Genomic DNA, 8,945 nt, shown 5'->3' with positions numbered 1-8,945 from the left:
TCCTAGATAGCATGTAGCTCGCCAGTAACAAGCAGTCAGTGAACAGCAGGTGGCGCTCACACCCAGACACCGAGTCAGCCAACCTTAGCAACCGTTAACTCAGACATTAGCAAGACAGCTAGCCAGCTAGCCCTCAGGGATTGGGGGCTTATGGGAGACGTTAGCGCTGTTAGCTCGCAGCCGCTAAAGACCCCTAGCAGTGACTTAGCACTTCTCACAAAGACTCCCAGGTCACATGACCCCAGGCAGGAAGTTCCCAAGTGAGAGGTGTGTGTGTGTGTGTGTGTGTGTGTGTGTGTGTGTGTGTGTGCAGGGGGAGAGAGAGCGAAATTAGGGGGGTGGGACGAGCGGGATTTAGGGGGGGGCTGTAAAAGTCCTGAACCACTTCCTCTCTCTCTCTCTCTCTCTCGCTCGCCCCGCTCCTTTGACTCCAGTGCAAACTCGTCCCCTCCATGAAAGTCTCTCTCTCCCTTTGTTGCAGTCTCTCCCTGTAGTTGATGTTGCTTAAGACCAACGAGAAGAGAGAGAGAGAGACAGAGCAGGAGAGAGACAGAGAGAGAGAGAGCGGGAGAGAGACAGAGAGACAGAGACAGAGAGAGAGACAGAGAGAGAAAACATTGTTTTGTGCTGTGTGCAGAAAAACAAGGAGAAGAAGAAGAGAGGAACTCTGGGACGACTGGAGGTAGGCGCCACACACACACACACACACACACACACACACACACACACACACACACACACACACACAGGTTCTCGTCCTGTAATTTTCTCCTCGCTCGCCCGTTCTGACATGACTGCGGTGTAAACACGCCTCCAGCCCTGTGATTGGCTGCTGCCACACACACACACGCACACACACACACACACACACACACACACACACACACACACAATCAGTCCCGGTCGTGTTTACGTTGTGGTTGTGACTCCGCCCCCTCTCGGCGCCACCGTGGGGACACTTCCTGTCCTGAAGCCCTGCCCACTACTTCCTGTGAAGACCCCCCGCAGGTCGAGAGGTCAAAGTGCAGCAGTGGAGGTCATATTGTGAAGAGCTAGAGAGAGAAGAGAGAGAGAGAGAGAGAGAGAGAGAGAGCGAGAGAGAGAGAGATGCTGAATGCTGCCGTCTGATTGGCCGACTGCAAAAAAAAACTACACACACTGAAACCCTTTGATCCCCCCCCCCCCCAGAGGTCAAACAGATTAACCCTTTGTTTCCTGCTGGTCTTCACTCTGAGGTGTGATGGGTGCTGGAAGGGGGGTGTATGTGGGAGGTCAAAGGTCAGGGGAGAGAGGGGAGGAGCGGGGGAGGGGTGGTGGCCTCTCAGCCAATCAGCTGCTTGTGCTCGTTTGTTTGTTTGTCCTCCTGCAGGTTGTGGGAGGAGTCAGAGTGAAGGCCACCTGACCCCTTGACGCATCACACGCCCCCCCCCACCCATCTTTGCAACCAGAGGCCCTGCCCCCTCCTATAGCCCCGCCCCCCCAGCTCCTCATGGCTGCTGTCCAGCTGCTGCTGCTGCTGCTAGCGGCGGTCGCTGCCCAGCGGCCGTCAACGGTGACCTCTGACCTCCGGGTGACCCGGGGTGGCGAGTCCTACCTGACAGAGGCGGAGCTGAAGGTGGAGGTGGTGGGCGGAGCCCAGTGCAAGGTGGAAGTGGTGCTGAACGAGCCGGTGACCCAGCGGGTGGGCCGGCTCACCCCCCAGGTGAGGACACACCCCCCAATCAGGCAGTAGCACCCCCAGTGGCAGCAGGGATCACTTCCTTTCTTTCTGTGTGTGTGTGTGTGTGTGTGTGTGTGTGTGTGTGTGTGCAGGTGTTTGACTGCCCCCTGATGGAGCAGCAGCAGCAGGTCAAGTACGTCCACAACGGCAGCCCCCTCCTGGAGGAGGACGCTGTCATGCTGCGAGTCTACAGGTCGGTCCGGGAAGAAGTCCCGCCCCCTGACCACCTTGAATGCCGACCCTCCCCCCTCATTCTGATTGGCTGGAGTTAAGGGAGGGGGTGGAGTCAGTGCGCAACATAAAGGGGATCCGGGGGGGTCGTGTATGTGCATATTCACACATATATATATACACATATACACAAATACACATATATATGTGTATATGAGGAGTTTATACCAGCACTGCTCCCCTGACGTCCCAACCAATCCCACAGAGCCATCCTCAAGGAGGGCGGAGCCTCCAGAAGGCAGTGAGGGTCGAGCTGGAAGCTGATTGGTCGACGATGCCGTTTCATTCCTTTTTTCTTTCTTTCTCTGTTTTTGCTGCAGGCTGTCGGCCACGGAGACGCAGGTGGAGACAGTGGTGCTGCAGGTGAAGGTGCTGGCTCCGCCCCCCGGCGCCGTACAGCTGACAGGGCGTCCCCTGCTGGTGCCTCACTTCTACGGCCTGTCCAACCCCATCGACCGCTCCGTCCTCCACCTGCAGCCCCCCCCACACCTGCTCTGCACCGTCCGCCTCGTGACCTCTGACCTCGTCGTGCCCGCCCTGGGCCGCTTGGTGCGGGAGGTGGAGGAGGGGGTGGAGGCTAACACCACCGCTGCCACCCACAGGAAGGGTGAGGAACTGCAGCCAGCAGCCCTATGCACAGCAGCTCGCCAACAAGACGTTTCTCTGTCGCCCTCTGCAGGCCGAGAGGTGGAGGAGGCAGAGGAGGTGCAGGAGGTGGAGCTCTGCCCCGGGAATGCCCCCTGCCCCCACCGCACCACGCCAGTCCGCTTCCTGAAGACCAGCTGCCACCACTTCCTGACCTCTGACCTCAAGTACCAGCACCTCCGACCTCCGTCACCAGAGGTCGACTACGTCCCCATCAGGGTGGAGCTGAGGGAGAAGGAGAGTCGGGCCCTGCTGGAGGTACACGGTGCAGAGGAGGAAGAGGAGGAAGAGGAGGAGGAGGTGGTTGAGGAAGAGGAGGTGGATGGGGAAGATAAAGATGGGTAGGAGGAGGAGGAGGAGGAGGAGGAGGTGTGGAGGGAGGAGTCGGCCAGCTGGCAGCAGGGAGGCGTCACTTCCCACCTCCGAAATTAGCCTCCTCGTTATCACCTAGCGCTAGCTGGCACCTCCTCACAGAGGCTGTGGGAGGAGGTGCCAGCTCATCAGAGAGTCAGAGAGTCAGTGAGTTAGTGAGTCAGTGAATCAATGAGTCTGTGTGTCAGTCAGTCAGTGAGTCAGTGAGTCAATGAGTCTGTGTGTCAGTCAGTCAATGAGTCAGTGAGTCAGGGTGTCAGTGAGTCAGTGAGTCAGTGAATCAATGAGTCTGTGTGTCAGTCAGTCAGTCAGTGAGTCAATGAGTCAGTGAATCAGTGAATCAGTGAATCAGTGAGTCAGAGAGTCAGTCAGTCAGTCAGTCGGTCGGTCATTCAGGAAGTCAATGAGTCTGTGTATCAATGAATCAATGGGCCAGTTAGTCAGTGAGTCAGTGGCCCAGCAGGAAGCTGACCGTGTGCTTCTGCAGGCCCGGTCAGTGTGGCTGCCGGTTGAGATTGGGGGTGCAGTGCCCAACACGCGGCCCCGGGCCTCCTTCTCGGCCTCCCTGCTGCTGGAGGTGGACCAGTTCATCCTGACTCCGCTCAGCACCGCCTCCCTGGACGCCCTGGACCACGAGACGCCGCAGGAGCAGCTGGTGTTCAACGTGACGGCGCCGCCCGCCGCCGGCTACATCACCCACCTGGACGACCCCACCCGGCCCAGCACCTCCTTCACCTGGGCGGACCTGCACCACCTGCGGATGGCCTACCAGCCGCCCGCACACGGCCAATCGCAGCGCACCAACTACCAGGTCGGCCCCAAAGCCTGGATGCTAACGAGCTAGCGGGCTGGCTGTGAGGCTAACAGCTGATGGGTGGTGTCCGCAGGTGGAGTTCCAGGTGATCGACGCCCACTTCCTGAGAAGCCCACCCCTCCTGCTGCACATCTCCATCAGGTCGGCCGAAACAAACGCACCCCGAGTCTCCTGGAACACAGGTGGGTGGAGCTATTGGTGGGTGGGTGGAGCTACTGGTGGCTGGGCGGGGCTACTGGTGGCTGGATGGGTGGAGCCAGCAGTGGGTTCCAATTCCTCTCTCTCTCTCTCTCTCTCTCTCTCCTCCCCCCCCAGGCCTGGACCTGCTGGAGGGTCAGTCTCGGCCAATCAGCTGGCAGCAGCTGCAGGTGGTGGACAGGGACAACCCCCAGGACGTCGTCCTAGTGGCCGTGGACGGACCGCTGCACGGACGGCTCACCGTCAGAGGTTAGCCCCGCCCCCTGAGGTGCAGAGGGAGGTGTGGGGTGGGGGTGGGGGTAGGGGGGAGGCTTGTCTAGCTTGTTTTCAAACATTGTTTCATCGTTGAATCGGTTCAGCGTGAACGGATCAGCAGTGAATCATCCAAAGACGAACGGTGCAGGTCGAGCGTGACAGCTGCTGCTCCGGCTCCCTCCCTCCCCCTGCTGGCTGTGCTGGTATTTCCACACTGCTTCCCAGGAGCGTCCTTGTCGTCTGTCCGCTCCTCTGTTCTTTTCCGCCTGCTTTGCTGCGTCCCTCCAGGACCAGCGGGGACCACCGGGGAGCGCCGCTGAGCAGCATATGTCCAGTGGCCCTGCGTGTGTTTGCTAATCAGGTGTAAAATGGGGCCGCGGTGGCGCAGCCAGGGGGCGCCGAGCGCCGCCGTGCAGCCGCGTCTGGGTGGTGCGGGGGGGCGGAGCAGATTGGAGCCACTGCTGCTGCTTCACGCCGCGCTGCACAGACGGCAGCTGCTGCTCCGTCTCCCCGCAAACACACTCACTCACTGCCATCACTACCAGCTCCCAGGGAGGGGGAGGGGCTTCAGCAGGAAGTTGACCTTCCTTGGCCGGCATGATGGTGGAGGTGTGTGTGTGTGCGGGGGGGGTCAGCTTGATTCTCTGCTTCATTTCATCGCAGTCGCCGCCTAACGAGCCGAAAATTAACACATGATGGAGCTGAAGCATGACAACAAGGTCGCACAACACACGCACACACACACACGCACACACACACACACACACAAACACACACACACACAGGCCCACAACTGAGACATCTGAACTGTCACAGCAACAACATCGGAACGCAAAACAATGCAGCAGAGACAACCGCTGCAATCCAGCGACGAGGAGCCACCAGGTATTAACCTGCACCGCCCATCGAGCACCGCCCATCCAGACATTAACTGCACCGCCCATCCAGCACCGCCCATCCAGATATTAACCTGCACCGCCCATCCAGCACTGCAAATCCAGCACCGCCCATCCAGATATTAACCTGCACCACCCATCCAGCACCGCCCATCCAGTTATTAACCTGCACTGCCCACCCAGATATTAACCTGCACCACCGATCCAGCACCGGCCATCTAGTTATTAACCAGCACCGCCCATCCAGATATTAACCTGCACCGCCCATCCTGCACCGCCCATCCAGATATTAACCTGCACCGCCCACCCAGGGAATTAACCTTCACCGCCCATCCAGCACCGCCCATCTAGATATTAACCTGCACCACCCATCCAGCACCGCCCATCCAGCACCGCCCATCCAGTTATTAACCTGCACCGCCCATCCAGGTATTAACCTGCACCACCCATCCAGATATTAACCTGCACCGCCCACCCAGATATTAACCTGCACCGCCCATGCAGTCTCAAAAGCCACTGTGCCACCAGTAACCAGTCAGTCTGCTCCAGAGATTATCCAGTACCTAGATGGCAGCGGCAGGCACAGCCCTCCAGGTGTTAGTCTGCTCCGTGTCTCATCCCAACATTCTCGGTTTCCTTAGTTGGAGGAACAAAGCTGACAAAAGTTTTGGCGGCGGCGGCGACGCTCGTGTTGAGGCCCCCGCTGGATGAGAGGGGTGGGGGGGGGGGGTCTCTGAGGGGCCCCACTGACCCGGGACCCCCCCTCCCCCTCACACTGCAGGCTCCATCCAACCGCCTTCAGCCAAATGGATGGCTGCCTGTCCTACACACACACACACACACACACACACACACACACACACACACACACTGGGACACACAGATACTCGCAGCGCTGCCTTTATGGGCCGGCTGCCCAGCGCCACCTTTGGGCCCAATTACTGGCTGCTTTGCGTCACTTGGACGAGCCGCAGCTTCTCTCGCTAAAGTTGCTAATGAGCTTCGGAACCGACGGCCGTCCAATCTGTGTGGCGACCCGGCCGGCTGTCTGCCTGGCACGCGCAGGCAGGGGGGGGGGACAGAAAGCCCACCCCCCGACACCCCCGACACCCCCAACGCAACATCCCTGGGAAGGACGCCATGTTTGACGCCGCCCCCTGTTGGCGGCGCCAGCTAGCGCCTGGCGCTGCCTTCAGGCGCCAACAGGAAACTTGTTATTTCCAAGTGACAATTGAAGGGGGGGGATTAGGTGGGGGCGTGGGGGGCGCCAACGCTAACACCAACGCCGCCGCCGCACGTGTGGGAGGCAGTAATTGAATGAAAAAGTTTGGCTGGAAACACAAGATTCTCTCAAACAACAACAACAGCAACCAGAGTCATGTGACACATTGTAGCGGGTGAGGGAGGGGGGGGGGAGGGAGGAGTGAGGGAGGGGGGGGGAGAGAGACAGATGTCTGGTCGACCCACTTTCATCGTCCGTCCGCGGCTCTGAAACTAGCTGACAGCAGCGGAGCTCACTGATTGGCTGGACCACGTTGGTCCAAGTCCACCAGGACTGAGTGATGATGGTCTGAAGGGACGGTGGCTCTGGGTCAGTGGTTCTGACCTGGTCCAACTGGTTCTGATCGGACCCTTTGATTCTGTGTGATGATGCAGTGCTCCGTGTGTCCTGCAGGGGGGGCTGCCTTCATGTTCCGGCTGGTGGACCTGCAGGAGGGGGTGGTGGTGTACCACCACTCTGGCAGCGACACCACCCGCGACCACGTGGTGTTCCGGGTGAGCGACGGCGGCAGCGGCGGGCGCCGCGGCGGCAGCGGCGGACGCCACCGCTTCCCCATCCGCATCCTGCCGCTGGACGACTCGCCGCCCTTCCTGCTGGCCCAGCGCCCCCTGCAGGTCAGGGAGGGCGGGGCCGTCCGGCTGGGGGCGGAGTCTCTGCTGGCCGCCGACCTCGACTCCAGCGATGACCTCATCACCTACCGCCTGGAGGCTCTGCCCACCGCCGGTCAGCTGGTCAGGAGGAGCTCCGCCCATGACCCAGGTGAGAGGGGAGGGGGAAGGAGGGAGGTGGTACTGATGATGTCACTGATGATGATGGTGATGATGAGGTCACTGATGACATCACTGATGCCATGGTCCTGCAGGCTCTCCAGTGTCCAGTGGCTTCCAGCAGCAGGAGCTGCTGCAAGGTCGGATCTTCTACGTCCACTGGGGGGAGGAGCTCTTCCACGACTCCTTCCAGGTGTCTCTGGCCGACTGCCAGCAGCCCCCCAACCTGTCAGAGACATTCGTGAGTGGCTCGCTCGCCCCCACCTCTCTCTCTCTCTGTCTGAGCTCACCCTGACTCCCCCACCCCCAGGTGCTGGAGGTGCAGGTGTTCCCGGTGGAGGACCAGGTGCCAGTGGAGGTGGAGGGGAGTCGTCGCTGGTTGACTCTGAGGGAGACGGAGGTGCTGCAGGTGACACAGCAGCACCTGCACTTCAGGGACGGAGAGCAGCCGGGGGCGGAGCTAACCTACACCATCACCACGCCCTGCTGGAGCCCAGAGCATCCTGGGTAAGGAGGGGGGGTGTGTGGAGCTAACTAGCAGTTGACAGGGCTAACTGGGAGCTAACGGAGCTAACTGGGAGCTAACAGAGCTAACGGAGCGCTAACGGGGAGCTAACGGAGCTAACGGGGAGCTAACGGAGCAAACTGGGAGCTAACGGAGCTAACTGCTTGTGTCTCCAGGCTGATGGACGCTGGACGTCTCTTCTTGAGGGACGGTGCTGGATCCATGAAGAGAGACCCCACAGTGGCCGTGCTGAAGACCTTCACCCAGGTCCCACCGAGCACCTCCTTCTTCTGCACCTTCTTCTGTAGCCTTGCTTTTCTTCTTCTTCTGTTATCTACAACTTCTTCCTCTTTGTTCCCTTTTTCTCCTTCTGACATCTCCTCCTCCTCCTCCTCCTCCTCCTCCTGACCTTCCTCCTCCTCCTCTTGACCCCCCTCCTCCTCCTGAGCCTCCTCTCCCTCCACCTCCAGGAGGCCATCAACCACCTGAAGGTGGCCTTCATGCCCCCGGTGGAGGACATCGGCCCCGATCCGCTGCAGCTGCACTTCATCTTCTCGGTCAGCGACCAACAGGGCGGCGCCGTGTCGGGCCTGTTCTTCAACATCACCGTGCTGCCGGTGGACGACCAGGCGCCAGAGGTCAGAGGTCAAAGTTCACACTGTAGCCCCCTGCAGATAGAGGCCCTGGTAACGGCAGCTCCTCTCTGGTTCCTCTAGGTGTTCACCAACCTGCTGCGGGTGGAGGAGGGGGGGGCGGCGCTGCTGACGGAGCAGCACCTGCTGGTCCGGGACCGGGACACCCGGGGGGAGGGGCTGAAGGCGGCGCTACAGGCCACGCCCCTCCACGGTCACCTGGAGCTGCAGGGACGAGCGCTACGGAGGGGAGAGGGCTTCAGCCTGCAGGACCTTAAGGAGCTCAGAGTCAGGTCAGGGGTCAAAGGTCACAGGGTCAGAGGAGGTACCTCCTACTGGTATCTGTAACTGGTAACTGATGCTGATACTGGTGTCAGGTACCGATACCATCAGTAGCATCATGACCAACTGTGACAGGAAGTGCGGTGTTGAGGAGGCGGGGCTTGAGGACCAGGTGGGTTTTTCTGTGCTGCAGGTACGTCCACGATGACTCAGAGACCAGTGAGGACCAGGTGGAGCTGCTGGTGAGTGACGGAGTCAACACTGCCGAGGCCTCGCTGAGCATCCAGGTGGGCAAGGAAAACTAACTAGCTAGTATCCATCTATCTATCTATCTCTCTATCTAGTA

The 8,945-nt window shown here is 59.9% G+C and overlaps 1 protein-coding gene across 2 annotated transcripts in view; it reads left to right on the top strand.

Moving 5' to 3' along the window:
- Window positions 1-446: 446 nt before the first annotated feature.
- The window catches only part of frem1b (Fras1 related extracellular matrix 1b), a 24,297-nt gene continuing 15,798 nt past the window's right edge, over window positions 447-8,945 (top strand). The window contains exons 1-15 of one of the 2 annotated variants that reach the window (XM_076045192.1): window positions 447-682; window positions 1,370-1,702; window positions 1,813-1,913; window positions 2,272-2,558; window positions 2,631-2,854; window positions 3,456-3,779; window positions 3,856-3,964; window positions 4,098-4,229; window positions 6,807-7,172; window positions 7,276-7,421; window positions 7,491-7,687; window positions 7,862-7,952; window positions 8,156-8,323; window positions 8,402-8,610; window positions 8,793-8,886. In XM_076045192.1, coding sequence (XP_075901307.1) covers window positions 1,490-1,702; window positions 1,813-1,913; window positions 2,272-2,558; window positions 2,631-2,854; window positions 3,456-3,779; window positions 3,856-3,964; window positions 4,098-4,229; window positions 6,807-7,172; window positions 7,276-7,421; window positions 7,491-7,687; window positions 7,862-7,952; window positions 8,156-8,323; window positions 8,402-8,610; window positions 8,793-8,886 — 2,661 coding nt within the window. In that variant the 5' untranslated portion in view covers window positions 447-682; window positions 1,370-1,489. The remainder of the gene's footprint in view (window positions 683-1,369; window positions 1,703-1,812; window positions 1,914-2,271; window positions 2,559-2,630; window positions 2,855-3,455; window positions 3,780-3,855; window positions 3,965-4,097; window positions 4,230-6,806; window positions 7,173-7,275; window positions 7,422-7,490; window positions 7,688-7,861; window positions 7,953-8,155; window positions 8,324-8,401; window positions 8,611-8,792; window positions 8,887-8,945) is intronic. The other variant, XM_076045191.1, reaches the window with a different exon arrangement.

The sequence above is a fragment of the Nelusetta ayraudi genome, unplaced genomic scaffold (assembly GCF_046127955.1).
Source record: "Nelusetta ayraudi isolate G7.1 ecotype Tasmania unplaced genomic scaffold, CSIRO-AGI_Nayr_v1 ptg000084l, whole genome shotgun sequence".
NCBI classification, from domain to species: Eukaryota; Metazoa; Chordata; class Actinopteri; order Tetraodontiformes; family Monacanthidae; genus Nelusetta; species Nelusetta ayraudi.
Note: the sequence above shows the minus strand (reverse complement) of the source record. Positions and strands in the feature narration are given on the sequence as shown.